This window comes from Oryzias latipes, chromosome 3 (genome assembly GCF_053564925.1).
Source record: "Oryzias latipes strain Hd-rR chromosome 3, Olatipes_Hd-rR_3.1".
NCBI classification, from domain to species: Eukaryota; Metazoa; Chordata; class Actinopteri; order Beloniformes; family Adrianichthyidae; genus Oryzias; species Oryzias latipes.
In genome coordinates, this window is record NC_136239.1 from 25,630,789 (window position 1) to 25,656,469 (window position 25,681).

At 37.3% G+C, this 25,681-nt stretch overlaps 1 protein-coding gene, 1 long non-coding RNA gene and 1 pseudogene across 4 annotated transcripts; 2 read left to right on the plus strand and 1 right to left on the minus strand.

The window, feature by feature from the left end:
* Window positions 1-3,298: 3,298 nt before the first annotated feature.
* Window positions 3,299-4,714, plus strand: LOC110017690 (uncharacterized). Its single transcript, XR_002293171.2, has 2 exons — window positions 3,299-3,625; window positions 4,049-4,714. It is a non-coding gene; the product is annotated as an uncharacterized LOC110017690 (long non-coding RNA).
* Window positions 3,729-14,870, minus strand: LOC101169526 (fibulin-7). Of its 2 annotated transcripts, XM_004067207.4 has the most exons (8): window positions 14,645-14,870; window positions 11,395-11,554; window positions 11,151-11,321; window positions 10,007-10,132; window positions 6,808-6,987; window positions 6,566-6,703; window positions 4,436-4,571; window positions 3,729-4,311 (listed from the first exon to the last, which is right to left on the minus strand). In XM_004067207.4, the coding sequence occupies exons 1-8, from the start codon at window positions 14,711-14,713 to the stop codon at window positions 3,948-3,950; spliced, it is 1,344 nt and encodes a 447-aa protein (XP_004067255.1). In that variant the 5' UTR covers window positions 14,714-14,870; the 3' UTR covers window positions 3,729-3,947. The 2 variants fall into 2 exon arrangements, with proteins under 2 accessions (XP_004067255.1, XP_011490005.1); XM_011491703.3 differs by lacking the exon at window positions 10,007-10,132 and having other exon boundaries at window positions 14,645-14,869.
* A 2,478-nt stretch (window positions 14,871-17,348) lies between these two features.
* On the plus strand, window positions 17,349-23,648 carry LOC101159002 (C-type lectin domain family 18 member A-like; annotated as a pseudogene). The gene is made up of 9 exons (XR_013654863.1): window positions 17,349-17,534; window positions 20,745-20,842; window positions 20,987-21,108; window positions 21,186-21,293; window positions 21,368-21,460; window positions 22,324-22,437; window positions 22,560-22,689; window positions 22,815-22,912; window positions 23,361-23,648. The product of XR_013654863.1 is annotated as a C-type lectin domain family 18 member A-like (transcript).
* Window positions 23,649-25,681: the final 2,033 nt, after the last annotated feature.

Below are 25,681 nucleotides of genomic sequence, written 5' to 3' on the forward strand. Positions count from 1 at the left end.
ATAAAAAACCGAATTGAGAGTTGTTTGATTGACAGGACCTTATTAGTCGCCACAGGTTATGGAAATCATCTGGTGCGTCACCCTCTCTGCAGTTTCACCAGATTGTTTTATATGAGGTTCCGTTTTGTGCCAAAAACATGTTTTTGTGTTCACTATCTATGACTTTGGTCCATTGTCTATGTCTTCTGAGCAAGTTTATTGTTGTTAATGTCTATGTACTAAGCAATATCCTCTGCGTGCCCATGCTTCTTTGATGATTACTCTGGATTTGCCTTGGGATGTTTCAGCTTGCTTCGCGTTGGGAGACGAGACCAATCAACGACAAGAACAAATGTAAAGTTTTAAATGTAAAGCAAATGAAACATAACAAAGCAAATACAAGGTAAAGATGCATTCTGCAGAAAATATTGCTTAGTAATATATAGACATGAACCAATGTTCAATAAACGTTTTCGGTAGACATACACAATGGAAAAAAGACATAGACAGTGGACACAAAAACATATTTTTGGCAGAAGCGGAACCCCATAGTTTTCCACAGTCCTTGTATTTCAAGTATGAATTAAATTTGTGTACAAACAAACAAGTAAACTAAAATTAATGGTAAATCCATTCACATTTTGATTTGATAGGTTCAGCCCTATGTTGTTTTTTCCACATCAAAAATAATCCAAAGGGAACATTGTTAAAACATTCTACTACACATGGTCACATGTCTCTTGGACAATTCTGTTTTTTTTCTCACACATTTGACTGGAATTTTTGCTGTCATCACATGTGTCCTTGTGACGGCACTCGATCATTTTTACATACAGTCAAATAAACCTACGGAGCCCGTGTCCTGACGTTAAGATATAAAAATATATCTTGTTCCCACAGATTAATATCTCGTTCGCACGAAATACTATTCCGTTCCCACAAGATACTATTGCGTTCCCTCAAAATACTATTCCGTTCCCTCGAAATGATTAACTCGTGCGAACGCAATAATTATGTCGTTCGAACGAAATAATTAATCCGTTCGAACGCAATAATTATTCACGTCATGTCATTCACGCGGATATGCTCTCTGTACGCCGGCAAAACTAAGCCGCTTTCAGCGGTAACTTCCGTGTCTCTGTGACCCATATTCGTTCAAAAAAGGAACATGAAAAACAAAAATGATCACTTTAATACTGTCTCAATGAATATTTGCCCAAATGCCGGCATACATCAAAGAGCTCTGCGGCGGCGCTAGTAGTAGCCTAGCAGGAGCTATCGAATGACAAAGCAGCCTAGTTATCATAAATCTTTTGATATTTTTCTTATATTCATTGAGACAGTATTAAAGTAATCATTTTTGTTTTTCATGTTCCTCTTTTGAACGAATATGGGTCACAGAGACACGGAAGTTACAGCTGAAAGCGGCTTAGTTTTGCCGGCGTACAGAGAGCATATCCGCGTGAATGACTTATGACGTGAATAATTACTGCGTTCGAACGGATTAATTATTGCGTTCGAACGTCATAATTATTGCGTTCGCACGAGTTAATCATTTCGAGGGAATGGAATAGTATCTTGTGGGAACGGAATAGTATCTTGTGGGAACGGAATAGTATTTCGTGCGAACGACATAATAACCTGTGGGAACAAGATATTAATCTGTGGGAACAAGAAATATTTTTATATCTTAATGTCAGGACACGGGCTCCGTATAAACCAACTCTGCCTCAATCCAAATAATCTTTTCCAATATCAATTGTAACTGTTTTATTGCATTTAGAAACAAGTTTATATTGGTATAGGTCAGTTTGATTATTAACAGATTGACCTGCTGAATCGTAGGAATACAAATCGATTACGTCGATTATGCATTATCGTCATTCTCGCACTCGTATGTATTTCTTTACTAAAGTTGAAACTTTTGCTCTAACCCATTTATTTATTTGTTTTTTTATATATTACTTTTACAAATATTTGTAGAGACTCCTCTGACTTTGTCCTTGCAGAAATATTTCATCTTTCTTGTACTATAGGTCCTTATACAGCTCACGATTTTTCTTTGCCTTAAGATAATTTTAAATGTGTCCAAACTATATTTTTTATTATTTTGTGGTCGTATTACTTGTTACCTTTTATTGTTTTAGTAAAAACTTGCTAGAATCTTTCTGTGCTATTGGGTTTTTTAATCACGCATTTTGAACATAAAACTCTTGCATCTCTTGGGTTTTATTCATCTTCGTTATAGTACTTTCTTGTGTAACAGAACTTTCCTTAAAATGCTAAATTAGTGAGAGCTTTACACACTTGGATTAATAGATTAAATGTGTAAGCCAACACACAAACACATAATCAAACTAACAGGTAGACTACAACATCTAGCAACTATGTTATTTACTCTAGACATATTTCTGGATGTGAATGAACGGTCGTATAGTTTATCGAAATACTTGAAGTACTTTTTGAGTGTCTGCACATGGATTAAGAAAAGGGTTAACAAAAAATGTTAGATAAAAGCTTAAAGTAAAAATGATTTATTTAAACTGTTAAAAACAGAGATGTCGACCCTTTTATGAGATTAAAAGAACTAAAATAGAAAAAAATGTCTAAGTAGTGTTTTCAGGATGCGTTTATTGTACTGCACATTTCATAATCTAAGAGTAGTGTAAAGTTAATGTGATGTAATATTTCCAACACACCAGCAGGGGTCACTGTTGTACCATATTTAGCTATTTTATGAGTCATTGACCCCCACCCCCCACACACTTTTTCTGATTAATACAGCAATAGGAAACAATTTGGCTATCACTGCGGTTTGTTATATGTTTAGTTTCCATTAAACACTTGAAAACAAATATCTTATGCTTATTCATGCTCTCACTTAAACCCAGACTACCAAGAAGACTAGTATAGAAGAATAGATTGCATTGAGTTTAAGCAAACTGTGAGTGAGTTTTGTAAGGCTGGTGTTAATGTATAGAAGTTACCAAGCATGAGCCACACAGATGGAAAGCAGACTCTGCTCTGGATGGCTAACAGGGCTTTTTTCTTTGTGGTTTGGAATAGGAGCAACAGAAAAGGAATTCACTTAATCAATAATTTTTGGTCAGCTTTACTATCATTCTTTTGTCAATTCATGTAATTGCCTCATTAATCAAACTTAGATTACTTATCCATCAAGAGTTAAAAGGAATAATTAAAATTAGTGGTTTTGTGGTAATAAAGAAGACATGAGCTTTTAAGTCAGCCTGCATTTTACTGACTCAACAACTGTCCTGCACTAATCAGTGACTTCCTTTCCATTTCTTTATTTCTGCAGAAAGTCTGGTTTTTGGACCTCGTGTTTTACTGTGAGACTGCAGCCTTTCTCACATGGGCACTGGCTCATGGCGCATTTTTTCACTCCTGTGAGACCAAGGAGTTCACAGTTGGTGCATCACAAAGAAAACACATTTCTTCTCACAGGAAAATGACCACACAAAATTTACTTTAGCTGTGCATAGCCTGTGGATTTCCCCGTTTCCTTGTTTTGCTTTTTCTGAGGTGAACGTTATGCGAGAGATTTGGTTGCACAGAGGCCCTTTTCATCAACCTCGTTTAGCTTTCTCCCTGCAGAACAGCGTTGTACTGTACTGCAGGAACCAAGGTATTTGCACACCACTGTTCACATGCAGTACACAACTTTTTAATAGTGTCAGACTGTTCCTGCAGGATAGTAGGACAAGCAGACAGTGGACTCTGAGACGCACTTGTACTGTTTTACTCGATATTTATTGGGGAAATATAAGTTTACATTTATTAGTACTGACACAAGAATGTAAATAGAATATAACTTCTATGAGGATATTTCCACATTACATTGCCCTTCAAAAATATACATTATGCTCTTTTTGTCTCATTCAGCTTATGACAGGTCCTTTCTTCACATTGTTTTACTGCTTAGCCCTTTAGTTTTCTACATTTTTTTTCTAGAAATCATATTGAGAAACAAACAGGGTGACTTTAGTTATGTATCTCCCAACCTGGACTCGTCTCTCGAGCTCACTCATCTCCACTTCTGCCTCCACAGTGGCAGGACCCTGCACCGGGGTCACCAGCATCAGCTGACCTGTGAGTCGGTCGGAGCGCTGGACGGTGAAGTGGCGACGGGCTTGCTTTCCGCCCAGCAAAGAGAAGCGGAGGGTGTCACCTATTTGGCGCAGTGCTGAGACTCTGAACATGACTCGAGGCGCCGACAGGTTGGACACCACAGCCATGTAATGGTAGGAGAAGGAGTTAGGGGTTTGAGAACAAGCTTTGTTCTCCACAGGGCAGGGGTTGCGTTCACAGCGCCTGAAAAGATAATCCAGATCAAGTAAGAGTGAACTCTGAAATGTTCTGCTTATTTTCTTACTGCTTGAACAGGAAATCAATTGAAACGTATAGGTGGAAAAAATCTGTTAAATGAACCACTCACATTGGTGACGTCTTGACATAAGTAGCATTACGGATTTTGGGACAGTCCACGCGAACACACTGGAATCCGCCAAATGTGTTTATGCACATCTGGTCTTTTGAGCAGTTGTTTTGCCTGGTGGCGCACTCGTCAATATCTGAGAGAAAATGAAGCATAAACAACAAAATCTGGGACATGTACATACAGTAAAAAAGAGTTGTTTTTTTTTAAACACTGGTCCTTCCACCTTTTTTTTCCTGCGATGCATATATTTCTGATAAGTAAAAACCTTTTGAAGGATGATTTCTAATTAATTGTTGAGTCATTTTAGTTCAAGTGTTTCTATACGTACATTGTGTACTTTGTTGTCCACAGTGAAAGCCAGCAAAACAAAGCAAAAACTTGGTGTGATTTTATTTTAAATAAATAATTAGCCTTTTGAAAAGATTTAGAAAAAAAACTAACAGTTCTTAAGTCATGACCACTAAAAAGTTTCAGACTAGGTTGTTATAAACATGTTTCATGAAAATACACATTTAAAACGACCATTTCACAACTCATTTTAGACAAAAAGGGCAACTGTTTATAAATAATTTCCATTTTCTAAATTTAACGTCAGCACTGACAACAGATTTGCAGAATAAACATATAAAAAGAAATAGAAGATAAATACATTTTCATAAAGTTTATAATGCATTTACTTTACTTTCTTTTTTTGTTGAACCACACTGCCTGTTGATAGACTTATGTTTAATATTATGTTTAATAGAAGTCCATTATTAAAATACTTACAAAAATGCTAAAAAAAAGCTATAATCTAAAATATGCATTAAAAAGCAGTTTTTGTCCCAAATTCAACAAAACCAAAAACATCAAAGCCAGAAGTAAGGGTTAAAGGATTCAAAGATTCTTTACTGTGTGAAATGACATTTGTGATTCTGGTATCATTGTAACAAAAACATAAATGTGATTAAAAAAGAAATTGAACTGAAATAACTAAAGGAGTCATTTAAAAATGTAACTAGAAGTTTCCTAAAAGAAGATTTGAACAATTTTAGCAAAACTATCAAAAGCTTGAAATACAGTAATCCCTTGTTTTTCGCGGGGGTTGCGTTCCAAAAAGAACCCGTGATAGGCAAAATCCGTGAAGTAGAAACCTCTATTTTTTTTTTTACAATAATAATCCTATTAAATACTCTTTATACATTGAAAAGAAAGAACAAACCATTTTACAGGCTCAAGCATTTGTTTCACAAATAAAAGTACTTTAGAAACGTTTTTTTCAACAAATAACTTCTGTACTGTCAAATAATAATTTGAATCATCAATATGAAGGCTTCAAATCGCGGAGATTAGCCCCGCCCACCGCCACCCGAGTATTGGATTAAACGGGAGAAAATTTAAAAAACAATTATGAAAAACACACAAAGTACAATTAGACAAATAGTGACTCAGCTGTATTTACTGCTCTACAGACTAAGCCGCTGCATCATGACTCCGCTCTGCAGTGTTTTCTTCTTTTGAAGCCCGCGGTGCAGCTGTGTTTGTTCAGGACAAGAACATAGTGATTGACAGTTGTTGTCGCTCTTTTTTCTATGGGTTTTAGAGAAACTCCAAATTGCAAGATGATTTGCACGTACGTAATGTACATATTAAACTGCAACGTTATTGACGCACAGGAAGAAGCAGAGTGACTTTTCAGCCAATCAAAATGCAGAACACAATGCACGATGCAAATCCGTGAAGTAGCGAAACCGTGAAAAGTAAACCGCGTTATAGCGAGGGATCACTGTATTTAGCAAAAACATAAAAAAAAAAAAATGTTATATATATATATATATATATATATATATGATTTTGATTAGTGTTCTTTTTATTTCTTAATTCCTGTTTTTGTTAGATCTTAACCGTTTCCCTGTTGACATCTGAGTATCAATTTACTGCAGAATACTGTTTGTTGTGCAGCAGAGAAGCAACAGCTTATCTATGAATAAACAACAATAAAGAGATTTCTATTGTTTTTACAACCATGGCAGGACCTCATCAAGCATCAATGATGTCATTGGTTGGATATGCCTTTTTTAGTAACCCGCTCTACTCATGGAGTAGTTTTGCTACCAGGCTTTATGAAAGCAAAAATAATGAACGGACCTTTACAGCTGCGTCCGTCACGGGTCACATCATAGCCAGCAGGACAGGAGCAGCGATACCCTCCAGGCGTGTTAACACACGCATGCAAACACAATCTCCCAGCTTGTCCATTATGGAACAGCTCGCATTCATCAATATCTGAAACGCATGGCACAAACAACGAGTTCATATTCCATACAGAAACATTGTAGTAATCGTCACATGTGCATAGGGGCTGGTTTGGTGTAATGCTGAAGGAATACCAGCACAGGTGTAGCTGTCTCTGCCAGAGATGGTGTATCCCGGCTCGCAGGTGCAGTGAGTGGTCCCCTGCACAGTCGTGCAACGTGAAGGACGAACAAAGGGTCCGGTGGTGGCAGCTGGAAAAGTAGTCGCAGCAGCAGCAGCAGCAGTGGCTGAAGTGTTTGTTATGGTGATGAGAACTGAATCAGAAATACACAAGAGAAAAAATGACTTGGTCAGAGGAGAGAAATGTTCCTATCATTGCTGTGCTGCAGGAAAGATTGAGCCAATGTTGCTATGTTCAAACACTTAAAGAGTCTCTATAAGGTTAACAGAGGACTTAAAGAAATGTTTGAGACAAAATTTTTCAGCTCTGAGTTTCACTTACTTTAGACAATATATTAGAAAGCAGAAATATTTAATTCCTAAAAGACTCACTCCAAAAAAAACATGTTTTGAGTGTTTTTAACATGTTCTTGTAGCACTTTTGTCATGATGGATGAGATGTGTATATATAAAAAAAAAATTAGATGTGTAAGCTGTGTTTCTGAGTGTTTCTTTATTTAACCCTTGTGCTATCCTATGGGGTCCAGATGACCCGATCCTTACATTGACATGTTTATCATGTTTATCCCTAGCATGAGACAGGTGGATAAAGGTGAAGAGGATTTCATGTGCTCCATGGACACCAGTGAAGATCACATATCATTGAAGAAAAAAGGTTTAGCGCACTGTCTAGTGGGTCTAGATGACCCAAGTTCCAATGTTAAAGTGCCTAGGATAGCACAAGGGTTAAATCACTCTGAATCAGGAGGAGATAAAAAAAAATGCCATTTGAAAAAGCCTGTAGTAGTGACGTAGGTGAAACAATCAGCTGGACCCAAGCTCCCTGCTCCGCTCCATACTAATGCATCCACTGGCAGACAAATAGATCCAAGTACGCCCTCAATTTCTACGTCTGAACTGGCATCTGGCTCAAAACTGTACGTCTGGATAGCTCCAATATTGTTCAACATTTTTGTTACACCGCTAATGCTAGCTTGGGGCTGTGAAGGTCTGTAAAGTAGTTGAGAGTGTAAACAAAAGAATGATGGGAAATGAGGGGAGACTTCTTCTGTGCCAACAGTCCTGCCCACAATTCAGAGGGGAATTTCTGATGAACTTCTGCTGCTCTGCAGAAACTATGTCCTGGAAAAACGACACAGGTTTATGGATTTTGGCTAAAAATGGCAGTGTCATATTTACGACGGAGTTTTAGGGCCACCAAAAAAAAAAAGTAAATTTACGACATTTTATCTCGTAAATTTACGAGTCGTAGATTAATAAGGAGAAAACACCGAAGTTGTCCGTTTATCGGAGCCTAGCTTGAAGATGAAATATGTGGAGCCTTTTGTGAAGCTTTATTTCCGGATTATTATAGGTTTAAAACAAAGAGATTCTGAACCTTTGGCGACTCAAAATCAGATTATTGTCAGTAGAGGCGGCTTTCCGGGGTTCAGTGTCAGTAAAGCGGACTTTCATATGTAAAATAAGGAGCTCAGAAACATGTTTTGGTGCAGAGGATCGCTGCAGACTTTATTCTCCTTTTCATTCACAAACCCTGAAGTTCATCTGTCACCTTGCGTCATGAACATGTCATCAGATCCGAACACCAATGCGGAAGTTAACGTCCCGTTATATCATTAAACAACAAAGATGAATGAAAATAGTCTATTATATTAGCATTAGAACATTGAAAATGCCAAAAAAAGTGATCCTCCTCCTCAAACGGAAGCGTCACACAGACGTAGAGATCTTGTTTTTGGTGGAGGAAGAAAGGATTGAAGTGGAAAGCTGCATGGACACCGATGGCTTCATCGGGCTGCAGGGATCCTCCAAACCAACCATCAATAAATAAAACTTTAATAAATTGTAAATCAAACAAATGAGCATCCAGATATTTGGAACGTTCAAGCTCATTCAGATCACCTGTTCAACTGTTTAGTCGGTCTGCTCTGTTGCTGCGCGGCGTTCACCTGCTGCTCTGCATGCTCACTTCCACTTAATATCGTAAATTTACGAATTTTTTTCTCATAAATTTACAACTTAAAATCTTTTAAATTTACGAGTTTTTTCTCATAAATTTACGACTTAAAATCTTGTAAATTTACGAATTTTTTCTCCTAAATTTACGAGTTTTTATCTCCTAAATTTACGAGATAAAATCTCGTAATTTTACTTTTTTTTTTTTTTTGGTGGCCCTAATACTCCGTCGTACATATTTAAAAGACCAATGGAAACGCTTTTATAATAGATCAAAAGAAAATTAGAGTGGGACTTTAAGTAAACATGTGCTTAAGTTGAATTTATTATGTTTTAAGCTGGGAACATTTGCTTGCTAATTTAAATTTATGTGGATGTTTTTTGTCTCTGCTGATGACAGTTACAGCTGAAGGCATTTTATTCACCTGTTTCCATTCATCTGTGTGTCTTGAACTTATGCAAACCATCGAAAAATGCAAATTTTTGCCCAAACAATGTTCCCATAATGATGTTGAAAAAAGGAAACGAAATGTCATTTAGGTTAGAAGAAGATAATGAGATATTATAAAGAGCCAAACCCCAGAGTACACTGAGCGCACAGAAATTCAGATAGTACTTATTTGCTTTCATTCCCCCTTAAACTGTAATCATACGATAAACACTGATGTGATTTAACATTTAACCTTTTCTTACTGCAGATAAAGCTCTAAAACAGGCAAATAATTGTGAAATGTTTAAAAAAATGTTAATGCTATGAAAGCCTGACTGTTTGCTTCCCTCTGAAATGGTTTCTAACCTTTTAGGTTTGGGATTTCACTGAGGTTCTTAATGGGGAAAAAAACAAAAAGTTAGCTCCAGAGATTAACCCGACCGTACACCAGGGAGTAGTTTGCTGTCACTCAGCCGGCGCCTTCTGGAGCTTCAGGCTTAAACCCATTCTGTGGTATTTATCACTGGCCTGTATTGGCAAACTAAAGCATTGGCTACTATAATCTCGTTCAGCAGGCAGAAGGGATTTGGATAGCTGCCTATAAAAAAAAGTGTTTGAATCTCTTGTTTTTTTTATATAGATGCTGTAATTATTTACTTTTTAAAATTTTAATTTAGAACAAAGTATCAAAAGTGTTACTGTTGTTAGTAAAATTCCACATCCAGCCTAAGCTGTGGTCTGAATCTGATACTCTTTGCTCTACTCACAGGTTGGCACGGGGCTTTGACAGGTAGCTCCAGTCCAGCCTTTGGCACAGACACAAGAAAACTGGTTTACCTCATCCACACATGTGCCAGCATTCAGGCAGGGAGAGGACGCACACTCATTGATGTCTGGAGGAAGCAGACAGAGAAGAGTTTGCACCGTCTTTGAACTTCTTTAGATCTGCTGTGTTACACAACCTAGGAACTTGGTGCTTAAAGCATTGAGTTGATAAAGTCCTAAAAAACATATTTCTAACAGAAGTGATTTGGTAAATAATAAAATGGGATGAGTGCATTTGTCACACAGCTCTTCAGTTGTTATCTTAGGTGAATAAAATCAAGAAACCAGAAAAATCTCTGGATTACAGCTAAAGTACACAAACGTTGGAATATACTTGAATTTTGGTTAACGTTTTTAAGACCCACTCCAACCATCTTTTGATCTATTTTTGAAGTATTCATAGTTGTCTTTTATTTATGATTATGCTGCTTTTAGCCAAAATTAAAAAAAAAAAAAAACTGTCATTTTCTAGGACATAGTTTCTGCTGAGCAACAGTAGTTAATCGAAAATTCTTCCTCCGAATTGTAGGCAGAAACGCAGTTCTGCGCTCAGTTTCTGTCATCCCTTTGTTTACACTTTCTCCCGCTAGCTTACAGCCCCTCACAATCCTAACATAACTTAATGGGAGCAACAAAAATGGTGAGTAATATCACAGCCATCCAGCTTTACAGTTTTGAGCCAGATGCCAGCTCAGATGATGTAAATGAAGACGTACATGGATCTATTTGTCCACAAGTGGATACATTGAAATGGAGCATAGCAGGGAGCTTGCTGCCTGTGATTTTCCTACATGCTTTTCAAGTGATATTTTTTCCACTGCTCCTGATTTACTACGATTTAAATAAAAAATAATCAGAAACACCATTTTGATTTCTAATTTTCTTTATATATTTCCTCCATCAAGAGAAAAGTCCTACAACAACATGTTAAAAATGCCAAAAGCACAATTTTCATTGGAGTGGGTCTTCAAGTAGTGTGGCAAGAGTGATATTTAATGAAAAGACTAACAAGTTACTCAGGGAAAAGAGGGAAACATTTGGTTGCACAGAAGAAGTGTGAAGCAGGATGAGGACTGGTCTTTTCACCTTGGCAGATGGGCTGCTGGCCGCTCCAGGTCAGGGTTTCCTGACAAACTCTCGTCTCTGATCCCACAAGCTCATAACCAGGGTCGCACAGAAAGTAAACCTCATGACCAACAAGATGGGACTTGCCAAGTTTTCTCCCATTGATGAGTGCATCCAGCTTTGGGCATGTACCTGATCAAAAATAAAAACAACCCAAGGTTAATGACACCTTGAAATAAACAGTCTTTTAAGGTGATCCACTTACTGTTTATGGTTTTAGAAGTCTGCTTCCCTGCACTGCTCTGCAGCGCGCTAATTTTCTTCTTTAAGTTCCGTAGACTTTGCATGTAGGACGCTTCATGAGCTGACAGAAGCTTCTGGACCTGCCTCAGAGAACCTTGTATTTCATTTCTGCTGGGACAGTCCTAGAGTAAAACAGAAATGAAAATATTGTAACATATGACTATTTCTTCTCATTTATTTGCCACATCAACGTAAGTTCTATCAAAACAGACACACTAGAGCGACTCCGCTAAAAAGTTTCAAAATATATAATAAAAGCAAAATCTGTAGGATGTTTGTAAATACAGCAGTTATGATAGTTGTTGCCAAATGTTGAGGACCTCTGTTAAACTGTCCAGGGTTGGAAAATTACAGAGCACAGAGTAATGTAGCTTCCCTCAGGCTATAGAAAGCTAAACATAATTATTTGAGCACAGAAACTCTCCAAAACTGAGACCACATGGCTGAAAGCCAATAAACCCGCCTAATTATGATAATTGCAAGTCCTTCTAACGCGTCAGTGTGTTTATAAACTCAATTAAAAAGAGTGACTTTTTAATATCTTAGATTTCCCTTCTTAAATGACCCCTGCATGTTTTCTATCAACCATACTAAGTCCCACGAAATAAACCTGCCATGAAGCAACAGTCAAATCTAAAGCAATTTTTTAACTTAAAAAAAAAAGACTCATCATAAAGTTTTACCAAAATGCCTCTGCTGGCTTGTTCAGGATTACTTGTATTATTGTAGTTTTTGGTGTAATTCACTTATTTTTGATGCATATAATTTTCTTAACATGTGTTCCTCCTGTAGTCATTTTTTGTCCCTGCTAGCATGTTTCATATTTTTTACGGTGTTTCAGCTTTTCCTGTCCTAAACCATAATGATGATAAATACTGTATGCCCAAGCTGTTTAAACTTAGTTACATGTCTCCAGAAGTGAGCAGCTGCAAACCACATTGTGGATTTTGGTGATGATTTTAGAGCAGTGTCTTCTTTGCTGTGCAGCCCTTCAGTTCAGTCTGTACTAAAGCCTCACCACTCTCAGTAAACATCATTACTTAGATGTTGATCTGGGGATCCTCTGTACGTCTTACACTAAAGGATGTTTATTGATGCAACAGAGAATCTGTCTTCGTATGGAATTATGTGGCTGTGTGGGACCTATGTGGGGCCTTCAGGCAACTGGAATCTTGATTAGAGTTCTGTTTCTGAGATAAAGAAGACTTGTAAGGTTCCACAGCTTCTTTTCCTGATGTTTCTCAGTGATTATAGCAGAAAGATCTTGATTGATTTCTCTTTGATGTAATAGATTCTGGATCATGTGTTTGAAATTATAGTATACCATAAATGCATTTAAAGCGATGTGCAGTCAAATTAGATTACATTAATTAGGCTCCAAATGTCCTGAACATGATTATGTATTAATGTGAACTTGCAGATGTTTTAAGATGCTTAATGAAATTCATACCTGGAAAGCAAGTTCTGTTTTGTTTTAATATTGCGCTAGACCTAGAAGATGCAACACCATGCTTTTTTCTAGGGTGTGTATTGCCAAAAATGGTAAAAACATTTTTTAAGTTAAACTAAATGTAAGTTTAGTCCTCGGACAATTAAATATTAATTAGCACCTATATCTCCAGCAGATTTCTGACAAGATATTTGTAAAACTTTTTATTTGAAAATGCACTTTAAAAAAAACATTATTCTTTCTTTTTTAATCAAGATCCTTTTTTCCAGGTGAACTGAAGTTCTCCTTGTTGGTCAACATCAGAGTTGAGGTTAACAAAGCAGAGTTTGTGGGAAAACAAGCTCTGGTGCAGAAGAAACAGTCTGAATGGGAAAGTCATCTTACTTAGTGCTCTTTAACTTAAATTTTCAAGAAAGAAATAGCAGCTTCTACGTTTTAAGATGCTATCCATAAATCTGGACCTTCACTGGACTCAAAGAAACATCTGTTTTTCTTCCTAACTGGTAGGCAAAGATGCTTAAAAGGTATATTTCCTCCACTGCATTAAAACTTCTGCATGAATCTCTAAATGCCCTAAATAGTAAAAATTTGCTAGACTGAGGCAGAAGTTCACTGTGTGGTAATTGCAAAAGGATCTGAAACCTCCTGGTTAAATACCTGGATACTTCACTGCAGTCATAAACTGAGAAACAGTCTGTGTGACATGCTGATGTGTTTTCAGGTGTTAGCCTCTGCAGAAGTTAAAAAGCTGGACTACATGAAAATATGCTATCTTTAGAAAGTGGTGTTGAATGCCAGAGTGGTTTGTTTGCTTTGTGGGCAGTGTCTTTGCTCAGTTCGGGGTCAAGCAGTGGGTTAGAACACCTTCATCTTGAGCTACACCCTCTCTTACCATTGGCTGAAGGGTCTAAGTAGCAGACACTTTTTGTCATACAGTGATACCTTATTAATATGACTCTTTCATGTGCTTCTTATTCCAACCAAACTGTCCCCTTTTTATGTTTTCACATCAGCAATTAGTGTTTTCTTCTTGCTTCAGTTATGTAAGATAAGTCAATATTTGTCAAAGACACATTCCTACTTAGCCTTGGCTGTGGTTTGGAACAAGTTCAGTCGTATGGTGGCCGTTTCTTTTTTTTTTTTACAGTGTATCTTTCAAAGGCCTCCTTCTACTCAGACTTGACAACATTTATCGTGGCCTCACATTAAATCATGGAACAGGCTTGAAAAAACAACATTGCACCTGAATGTAGTGTGTAGAAGCGAGACACACACAGCACGTGGTCCTGACGCCCTTCAGGGCAAACACACTTTCATGTTGGCCAAATCTCGGCAAATATACAAACAAATTCTGTACATGCACAGATTCAGAACAGCACGCAAAGGCTTGAAGTGAGTCATTCAGAGACACAAGCAGCTTCCTGGAAATAGCTAACAGCAAATGGCCCATAGACATAATGGGCAAATTCAGTCACTGAAGCTTGTGAGATGTTTCTGAGGATTGCATGCAAAGAACTGCCGACTGAAGGTTTGCTCTGTTAACACTGATTAACTCTCAGAAAATAAAGTTGTTGCAATTAAATAATTGGTACCTGATTATTAACTCATGCAACATTTTGTAGCTAATTATAACAAACATTTGAAATCTAATTTTAAATCATTAAACATCATTAAACTAAAATGAGCTAAGACTTCTTGCTGGGACTTTAAAATGAACGCACTCATTCTTTTAGTAACAATGTTGAGTTGCATTGATTCTTACCTGTCCAAATGTTTGATGAAGTGAACAGAAACACACCAGGAAGATTACATTCACTGCACATATAAACATGTTTGCGCTGATTTGAGAGTAGTGTGGATGAGCAGTCTTCAGATATTGGCTGCTGCGAGCAGAGAGGCTGCCTTTACACCGAGCATCAACTCCAGGTGAGAAAAACACCACAGTCTGGAGTAAAAAGCTGCTTCAGCTTAATGGTGTGGAATGCATGGGTTTATACTTCAGGAACCAATCAGATAAGAGACTGCAAAAAAAAAAGAAAATCACCACCACACTTTATCCCTTTACTTTATTTGGAGTGCACTTCCTCTCAGGCAGCTTGATAAGGATACAATCCATAGGGAAGCTGTGCCCTCTGCAGGTGTTTATGCATACTGAAGGCATGTTTCTGTTGTCGGAAACAACTGGAGCTCCTCTTAAGTTGACACTAACCCAAAGGAACAGGATAGTTCATATAGTTAAAGACACAAGTTAACTTAAAATGCAACAGTTACTGTGTTTTCACGTTAATTGGAGGACCTAAACAAAGCTCAGAACATTGGAATAAAAGGAAAAAATAAAAATGATGACTGTTATGAACTGAAGATGAGTTCATACAATCAACCTTATGTTTTTAAAATTGTGTGGATTAAAAAAGAAATGACCAAATAGATTTAAGTTCTATTCAATAAATCCAACTACACAAATAATCATGCAGATGCGTGTGTATTCTCCACATTTATTCTCTGGATTAACTGAAATAAACTTGTTACTGTGAAGGTGTGTCTTCAGAGCAGACTGTGTGGCCAACAGGGTCAGAGAGGAACGCACTGATGCAACAAAACCATCAAGAGATAAAAGAGCAGCACTGCCTGGGGGGCTAAATTGTTCCTGTAAAAACACACACAGCTCACAGAGAAAAGATGAGTCTGCTGCAACACCCTGCAGCCATCCCAGGCACTGAATCATCAAATGGTTGACATGTCATGATTCAGGCTTCCCATAAAAAAGTCAAAGAAAAGAAGAAAAAACAACTTTGTCTCCATTTTAACAAACACTTTTAGGTCCATCAAATGCTCTCAAACTGGCCTGCATTCTTCTGGATCATTTTTAGATGAAGCCACGTTACTTTCCTCAAGATCTAAAACATCAATCTTCATCATTTCTGTTGCTTTAAATGAAAACTTTAAGCTAAACTCCATATTTGGTTGGAATAAGAAACGAAGTGCATCTTAATCAAGCCATGTGAATGTTGCTTCTATTATGCTGATGTGCTATTTTTCCCATTAATATGCAATTGTGATGAACATGATTTTTTCAAAACATGTGCAAATTTGTGACACTTATCATTACGACAATATGTACTTAGAAAAATAATTAAAACATAATCTAGTAGTTGGTTTGTTAAAAATGGGAATGTTGGATAAATTATTTTTCTTTTAAAAAAAGACATAAGCTGAACAACATTCATCCATGTCATCTGGTATTTGTTTCTTGACATTAGTTGTTAAAAACATTTAATTAAAAATGAGGTCAATTAATTTGAATGTTCTCTCATTTTGGTTTGCCGCATTTAGCAAATCAGGTAAAATTGAAAACTCGTCAAATGGGCTTAAATCCTGCAAAGATGTATTTTTATTAATAAAAATAATGCAAATTTATTGATGAAGTTAAATTTCTTTGTATTTTCTATAGAAATTATGGATTAGATTAATTTGATTCACCCATTGGCTTCACAAATAATGTTTCAAATGGACATTTGTCTGGGAAAAATGCAACAAATGGGGGTTTTAAACATACATTCTTTTAGACTCACAGCAAGACCATAGTCCCCTACTGTCACCCTAAGCTGAGTGGGTCAGAACAGGTAGGTGGAGAGCAGCAGGGGTGGAGTGACTTGGGGAGGGGTTAAGTTATAAGACTAAGTGAAACAAGGGGGTCATGCTGTTTCAGATCTTCACAATGGGGTCAACTGCAGCAGCAGCTCTTCTGGGTTTGGATTCGTTTGTTGTTTTGTTTCTCCCGGCCTTCTTCACCACAGATTCATCAGCCGCACAAACTCCTCCTGACACCGGTATCCACACTCAGTATTTTAATTCAAGCTTTTATTTATCTATTTTTATTTATCTTCTTGCAGAATTTTGATGTGTGTGTGTATATGTTTTTTTCCTTTTCGTCTGCTTAAGTACGGTTTTCGAGCGCTTCAAACTTTTATCTTCGTGTTGGCAGGCAGGTGAAAATCATATGCCGACTGTTGGGGACTGGATTTATCCGGCACCAATGCTAACGTGATTCCCTGCTGTTCTGCTGAAATGTGGCATTATCTGAACTCATTTCCATGTTGATGGCATTTTGACAAACACATGGCAGAAAAATTAACCTACAACTTATGGGCTGAGTCACACCACCTCCCATATTTTCAAATCCATATCTGCAAAAAGTAATTGGTAGACTCAACTTAGTAAATGACTTGAAATGAATGACAGAGGGATCAAAGTCACCTTTACCATTTTATCTGCAAAACAAATTGTTGTATTGAAGGCCAATATTTGTGAGAGATGTATGTTTAAAATCAAAAAGTTTATGTCGCGACCCCTTTGCCAGACGGATTTCTTTTCTAAATCGGGTGTTTGTAATTTACAATTGGGTTTTGGCTCTAGATGAGTAAACGCTGACTGATACAGCTATGCTCTAAAGTCTCTATATCTGATGTGAACTCAAACCTCTCGTCTGCACATTTGCATTTTGTTGTCATGGCAACAGCTGCAGAGGTATTGGATATAAGCAATTGTGTTTTCTTTCAGAACTTGGGATAAAGCAGCGCTCTGTGATTGTTGCTCTGCACAATAGACTGCGCAGCCGGGTCAGACCTATGGCAGCTAACATGCAAAAGATGGTTTGTGGTGACTCTTGTGTCTGATGTCCATTTGAACAGTGTGTTTGTTTTTTCATCTAACTGAGAGGTTCAGTATTATTGTCCTAAACTTTACCAGTAGGGCTCAGGGTTTCATTTGCCTAAAAATTACAAATCTGATCTCTAGTTTTTGGAAAAGCAATTTCACATTTGAAACATTCACAGGTTCAAGAAGCCTTAAAGACTTAAATCCATAAAAAAAGGTAAACACAGTAAAATAAATAAGACGTGTCAGCTACGCTTCAACTTTACCGGTGTAATCATGAGCTATTCTATATTAACAAAGGGAGAGAGATACCAGAACCTGATTACCCTGTTCAATTTACACACTGTTTACAGCCTTAAGATTGTGCTGCCAAATATATGATAGTTTCACTGATCAAAAGCACAGAACTGTATGATGGTGTTTGGCTAAAGTCTTTAAAACTATGTTATTTTAAGAGAAATAAGCAGGAGTGTTGTGGGAACTAGCACAAGTGCCACGCCGCCTTTGCACAAATACTATGCATCAGGAATGATACATGATTGACACATGTTTTTATGTATGCATATGTACTTGCCAGTTGGCTGTATTTTTATTGTCTACGTGTTGACATGTATGTATGTGAAGGTTTTTGGAGCCAGCAGGTATGTATGTTTGTAATATGTCGGTGGACAGGCCCCGCCCTTTTGACTAACATCTATGTTTGACAGTAATAAAAAACCTCGACCAACTTGTTACCTGTTCTGTAATTCTACCTCCTCCTGCTTTTCAATCAGCCGCCTACTTCTTAAACCTATTTTTATTCCCCTATCCCCCATCTTTAACATCCCACTCACTCCTTCTCTTTTCTGTCCAGTCTAACAATAAATGTATGCAAACATAATTAATATGAATTTTGTTTAGCCTCAAACAACGGGTTTATACAAATATACACCTCCTGTGTCAGAAGATGCATAGCCCCCTACTGTAACAGTAAAATCTGTCCAACACAAAAAGCCTTCAGCTCTCATCTGTTTGCTCAGCTGCTGGTCATGGCAAGTGTGGAAAAAAAGTAAAGGTTAGTAGGCTTCCTGTAATTTTAAAATTCTGTCTTAAATCAAAATAATTTAGGATCTGTCTTAGTTTAGAAAATATTGTCCTTACCATCAAGATTAAATAAACCCTTAAGTATAGTTTTGGATGGTAGATTTATTTTGTATTTTTATGTATTTATTTTTTTAAGAAGGAAATACCTTGGCACAGTGTTTCAGGTTTTGTTGTTTTCCACTGAAACATAGGCAGTCTCAGTAATGTGAAACAAATGTGCCAACATAGCCCCAAAAAAATTAGATGTAAAAATAAATACTCAAAGTCAACACAGTTAAATGACCAATAAATACCTTTCCTATCTCTAAGAGAAGGCTATAACTTGTATTTAATGTGATAATAACCAAGAACTAGAGACTGACAGTAAAACTCACAAGGCATTAAACACGTAACACGTGTGAAATTTGTGTTGGGGCATACTGTCACTTTGTCAGAATTACATTCTCACTGCCACCCAGACTGTGAGCCCCCTTTTTCAGCTGCTCTCTAGCCCCAGAGAACTGTTCTCGCCTGATAAGGCAGTAATGAGAAAGAGAGGATGTGGATAATCATCCTGTATTCATAACTCTGGTATTACAGGTAATTTCCTTGTGAAAACCCTTAGTGTGAGATTTGCCGAGCTGAAGAGGCCTATTAAAGAGCTTTGCTGATAAACGTTAAAGGCTCAAGGCTTCGGCTGACCCACACACACGCACACACATTCAGGAATTAACCAGTGAGCATGATTAAAATGTGTTCAAGTGATTATCGTGCATTCATTAATGCTTTGCTGTAGGATACAATAACATGCCAACACTTCAGGAACTCGTCTTTTTCAGCCCAGTCCCCTCTTTCTGGGATTGCTTTGAACTTCTCTACCTGAAAAACATCAAAAGGTCAAAGCTTCCCAAAGCTAATTACACAACAAGGAAGTAAGAACTTCAATATGACCTGTTATTTCTAAGTTAACCAGTGCCGTCAACAAGGCAAAATTTGTTTAGAATTCATTGTTTATAATACAGTTAAAAATGTGTGGATCAAATTTGAGACAGTCCTCTTTTTCTTTCCTGAAAACTCATCAATACCTTTGCTTCTTAAACTAACATTTTGTGAGCAAAAACTTACCAAATCACCCAACATATCATAACTGATACCTTCTGTTGTATATCTCATAAAAAAAAGGATATTACTTTTTTTCGGATTTTTTCAGAGCTTACATTTTTTTTTAAATAAAATAATTTTCTGTTAATTCTCTGATGTAGTGGGCTTTAGAGGGTTATGAGGAGGTGTGATGAATGGTAAAAGAAATGTTACTATTTATTGAATAAGGCGAAACCTTTAATTAGAATAACCAAACAGAACCGAAATGACAAATAGAGTGGTAGAAAAGTGTGATGAGTCAATTAATATGTGAACAACATTCACCAAGGACCAATCGATAAATAAGAAGCATCTGCAGCCATAAGTTATAATAATAATTGTGTAATCATTAGGATTAGGAGCAGAGTGGGTGAGAACCAAAGTAAACAAGAAGCATAACAACACACACAGAGGGAAACATGAGTAAAACTGATGGCACAAAAACAGATGAAATGGCTTCAATCAGCACTTAAAAGTCTAATGTATAGACGTTTGATAGGAAATATCTGTAAAATATGTATGTAAAATCTTCTCCTCTCTGACTGTTTTGCTTGTTAAACCTTTTGTGAGCTTCTGAAACAGGGAAAAGTGAGACGCTTTGCAGTGTTGCAACGCTTATGAAGTGACATGTCTGAAAATAGTGTCTTTTTCTTAAGGAGTGGGATGGAAGGATGGCTATTCTTGCAGAGAAGCAGGCTATGCGGTGCGGCGCAGACCTGTCCCCTCAAAACGGTCCATTTTCCCGTCACATTGGCTGGAACACGCATCTCTCCACCCATCGTATCGCCTCGTTTTCAGATATCATTCATGCCTGGTTTGAAGAAGGAAATGATTTTTTCTTCTTGAGTGGGAAATGCAGAGAGAATGCAGCGTGTCAGCACTACACTCAGGTGCCTATTAAAAATATACAGCCCTATCTGCCCGATGCTGTGCTGTAATTACACATGACACAATAGGTTTTATTTTGAAAATGCTGATGTGGTGTGAACACCTATGTCATGCAGCTTGTTTGGGCTACTTCAAGTCACGTTGGCTGTGCCAGCCAGCTGTGTCTAAGAGATGGAGATATCTGGGAAATATTTGTTTGTGCATATTACCCTGGGTAAAAAGAACATGTTTTTTTTCTATATACGTTACAAGAATTTGGAAAAAAGAAAACAAGCTGAATATACGAGTGAATGTTTTTCTTTGAAAACAGTTTCTTTTTCACGTCCTTTATTATGCAAAACATGTGTGTGGTTTTCAGGGGGAACTGGGAGGTTAATGGTAAACTGGTGAGGCCCTAAAAACTGGGTCTGTCCTGCTCCCTCTGCACCTCTTCCATGTCTGGCTGCTTTAGACTGTGGGACCACGTAGGTGGATTATGTGGTAAGAATCCATTCTCTGTTTTATTGCTACATCAAGTGGTGTAATTAGCAATGAACATGCCCGTATCATTTTACTAGAGATTCCAAAGAACCCATTTTGGATGAGCTGTGGTCAACACGGTCATCTCAATGTTTCGTTCTGCAAGTGCAAGTGTGATCCTGGGTTCACTGGACGCTTCTGTCAGGGTATGGCTCATTAAACTGTCTCCATTCAAAAGGAAAAGGCTGACACAGGCTTTCACGGATTTGGCTTCTTCCAGTTCGATGCAGTGTGCAGTGTGTTCACGGCCGTTTCAAAGAAGAGCAATGCTCCTGCTTATGTCATGTTGGCTTTGGTGGTGCAGAATGTGCAGGTGGGGGCAATTTTACACTACAGTTATTTGATTTTGAATGGGAAGTCCCAGCATGTCAGATATTTCTACTGACCATCTAACTGTAAAAAATGACAGAAAAATTAAAAAGCCCAGAATTTTCCAGCAGGCACATGTAGAACTCTCAAGTTCCTATTTATGAGGTCATCTCATTTCATCAAGGCTTGATGATCAAGCAGATGTTTTCAGGCTGTTGGTGTCACCATTTGGTTATCTTGGTAGTTGCTTTTTGTGTAAGATTTGAGTCATTGATCTTTTTGTAGTTGTATTTTTGTTTTATTTTTATTTTTTGTAGTTTATTTCTCTGACATTGATAATTTTGTTGCTCTTCTTTTTATAAATTTTAAACAGATACGTTTCACTGATTGGTTCCTTGTTGCTGTTTTTTGTTTAGGCAATTTGTATTTTCTTTTAATTGTTTTGAGTTTTTTTTGCATTTTTTTCTTTTTTGGACTTTTTGGTTATTCTTTTGTGTTTTTTTTCTGTTTTATTCCTTTTAACTTTTTTTCTACACATTTAGCTTTCAAGCTCATTAGTGGCTGTACCTGTACTTTTTGTTGAAAGTCAAACTTCATTTCTCACACAAACCTGGTTTCAGGCCTTGCTTAAAGGCTTTTGTATGTCTGTCCATTTCTTAAAAGGATTTTTTAGCAGCTTTTTCAATAACTTGTATAGTATAATTTATTTGCTGCAAACACCAACTGCAAGTCAAGGAATGTGAATCACAATAACAAAAGTATGATTTTAGGACTGCTTTATACTTTATACCTTTGAATCCGTATCAGATTGGATACATTGAAATGAGTTTAACGTCAGGATAATCTATTTGCTTGTTTTATTGATAGAGAAGGTGTCTTTTCCCCTCCACAGCTGTGATTTGATAATGATGATGATGATGGAACGTGCTACACTATCTCTTCAGAGGCTGACTCCTATCAGGAGCCCATAGTCACTGTCAGGTAAGAGACAGGTGTGTTATCCTGTTAGAGTGCGGGGCATATTCGATAACTTAATAATGAATTCTCTATTGTAGATTTGACCATTAAAGAGGATTCTCTTGCTCCAACTGTGTGCTGAACAGAGTCTTGGGGGAATTCTGGCAGAAATCCACAGTCAGAAGGTTCAGGACATCCTGGCTTTTTTATCTCAGTGAGCTTGAGAAAAGCAATGAAGTCACCCACACAGACTCTGAAACTGGAAACTTCTGGATTGGTAGAACCTTTTTCCTTGGTTAAAATTAGATACAGGATGGCACTGAGATGTTTATTTTAGTTTGGCAGAAAAAAAATCAGTATAGCAGTAAAAATGGTGTATGTCTAAATATTTTTATCTCACGGGTTTAACATATAAACCTCCTAAAGACTCATTTCGCTGGGACTCAGGAAAAATGCTGCAGTTCAGCAGCTTTGCCTTTGGGCAGCCCGACAGCCAAGGGTATGAGGCATATTTGGAACTTATATGGACTTCTGCAGAATGTATCATGATTGGGATAGCTAAACGCATTTGGATGTAGATGTTTAAACAATAATCATCTTTCAAAAGAAAAAAAAAATAAACTTTCTCTGTGAGAATTTCAGATTTTTTTCTGCTTCAAATGCAAAATGAGAAAGCATCAAATGTCTGCATCACAAACATCAGTGTGGCACTTGTCATTTTTATATTGGCCCACAGGGGCCTCATTTTTTCTTTCCAGGGCTTTAGTAACCATTCAGTCACAATCAAAACTGCCTGTATTAAATACTACTTTTCATTTTTGTCCTTAAAAAACGTTAACATTTTAACTCATAACATAAAAACTTAACAGTATTTTAAAAATACTTATTTTATGGAGTTTAGGTCTAAATGTACTTTAAGCTGCATATTTCAGTTTTTTTTTCTTCAGTTTTGGGAATTGTGCAGAGTTGCAAGCTGTGCATTCAACTGGAATGATCAACGCTGCAAAACACAGAACAGATACATTTGTCAGCATGGTAAAACTTGTCCAGGGGAAACTGGAAGAAAGTGTGTATGGAGGGATGGAAGTGTCTTTGGCAGAAGTAACTAAAAATCTCATACAGCGGGTCAATGATCGTCTAATGTCACTGTATTGTTGTGTTCTGTGAAAAATTACTGACTCAAGGACTCAACCTTTTTCTTCCAGAAACAGAAAGTAATCTGCTGTTCCTTTAAATATTTTAAATGTCCCATATTATGTTTTTTTATGTTGATTACAATTTGATTTATTTCAAAAATAATGAAATACTATCGTAAAAAAAAACACAAAACACAGATATATTAAACCCATTTCAGATATCAAGTAAAACATTGATTAAAAAATAACAAAGATGATTAAAGGTGATGCCATCACAACAAACATGTTCAAAACAACCTGAAGCAAAAATGGTTTGAATAATAACATGTTTGAGAAATTCTGGACCCTATTTTCTTTCTGTCTTTTTTTAAAATATATTATGGTGTTTAGGTTGGGAAACAGCAAATGCCTTTTCCTTAATGTTTCAGATGTTAAGGATCAGTAGCCTGTTGAACCAGTCAGCCTCTCCTCTCTTTATCAACATGTTTCTGCCTGAAGAAGGTTTGTTCGTCATCACTTCAATGTTGGACATGTCCATGGCTGAAACTTATGATAAGCGGCCCCATGATGAAATCTAGCACCCACCTAAACATGCAACTACTTTGCTTGTGAGGGCAAGTACGTTTTGTTTGCCTTTATCAAATGCCAGGGCTTGTTTCCAGAATACTGAACCAAAAGGGTTATTTGGAAAGTTGCATTTGTGACCGTTGTAGCTAGGAGGCACAGTAGCCCATTTAAGGAGTTTTCAGTCAGTACCCCATCTACAGTTGTTTTGTAGGAGAAACACTCATTCTCTCATATTTCCCTTAGAATGATGCATTGTGCTGTGTGTTGTGCTTCTTTAAAGTAGAAAACAGCAGGCTCCAGCTTTCAATGGTGAAACAGATATTTCTCTCCTCAGACTTCATGGCCGTAGCGCTGAAAAATAACAAATCAGTGCCAACATCTTTAATGAAATTGATACTAAGTTGAAAATTTGAGAAGATGGTGAAAAGAATGCTTTGATGCTGAAAACTTCTCATCCTGGTTTCATTTCTGGAGATGTCACAGAGAGATTCCTTCGTCTCAGAATTTCACAAAGAATTGTTTTTTTTTTGTAAATACGTTATTTGAGCCTCATTTTGGCTGTTTTTTTCTTTTTTTGCAGGACAAATTTCTCCTGCTGTGCTCCACATTACTCAGATGTTTAGTGTTACTTTTCTCAAAGCCTCCATCAGTCACTGCAGGGCAGCGTAGATGTAAACCGCAGATCTACTGTGTTCAATAACAAAGTGGAAACATCAGTGAAATCTACGGGTGATCGTGTTTACACATTTCACATGTCTGTCAGTCCAAATCAATGGCACTTGGTAATCACCATCAAGAAGCATTGAACGTCAATACAGCACCACGGAGGCCGGCACTGTTTAGACACATGTAGCTCTTGTATTGATCGAGCGGAATGAGCCGGAGGAAGATGTTTTGTTTTGCCCTCTTGACTGTTTCTTTGGACAGGTCTGGAGTGTCATCTGGTTTCATTATTCATAGATAAATCTGCTGCGACTGTGGTCCGCGCTGCTAAGACCCCATTGTCTGCCTCCGCAGTTTGTGATTGGGTAGATCTTTATCTAAACTTGAGGCTTACTCCACATTTGTGTGTCACACTGCCAAAGTCATAAATAGTGGTAAACCCTTGTGAACATATCCATCCAATTAGTTTGTTTTTTCAAAATAAAGTGCATTTTATTTCAACAATAAAGGGTAAGAAATGTGTGCTGCACCTCTTCAGTGGTTCCCAGCTGTCTGCGCTTTTTTTTTGTTAATTAGTAATAAAATGATAAGTGGTATCACACAGACTGAGACAGACACGGTGCTTTGCATGTCATGTGTATTTCCATCTGAATGGAGTTTAGTGTTTAATTAGCAGTCTCTTCACATTTATCTGTGAGTAGACTCACAAGATAACTGGGGATTATTGAACCAAACAGCTCAATGCATTTTTTTTTCTCACTGTAAAGCTGGAGCACTTCTGTTCAGCATTCTGAGCGCCACCTATGTTCTCATGCTTCCATAACCTGCATGTGTGCTTTTCTGTGTTTTTTATGCAGCTGCAGAGCACATTGACCTGTGGGGGAACGTCTGATGAACTGAGA

Coding starts and splice junctions, on each gene's coding strand:
- LOC101169526 (XM_004067207.4), bottom strand. CDS start 14,713: ATGTTTATATGTGCAGTGAATGTAATCTTCCTGGTGTGTTTCTGTTCA. Junction 6,988..10,006: donor TCAAAGCCCCGTGCCAACCT/GTGAGTAGAGCA, acceptor TTTCTGATTCAG/TTCTCATCACCATAACAAAC. Junction 4,312..4,435: donor TATGTCAAGACGTCACCAAT/GTGAGTGGTTCA, acceptor TTATCTTTTCAG/GCGCTGTGAACGCAACCCCT.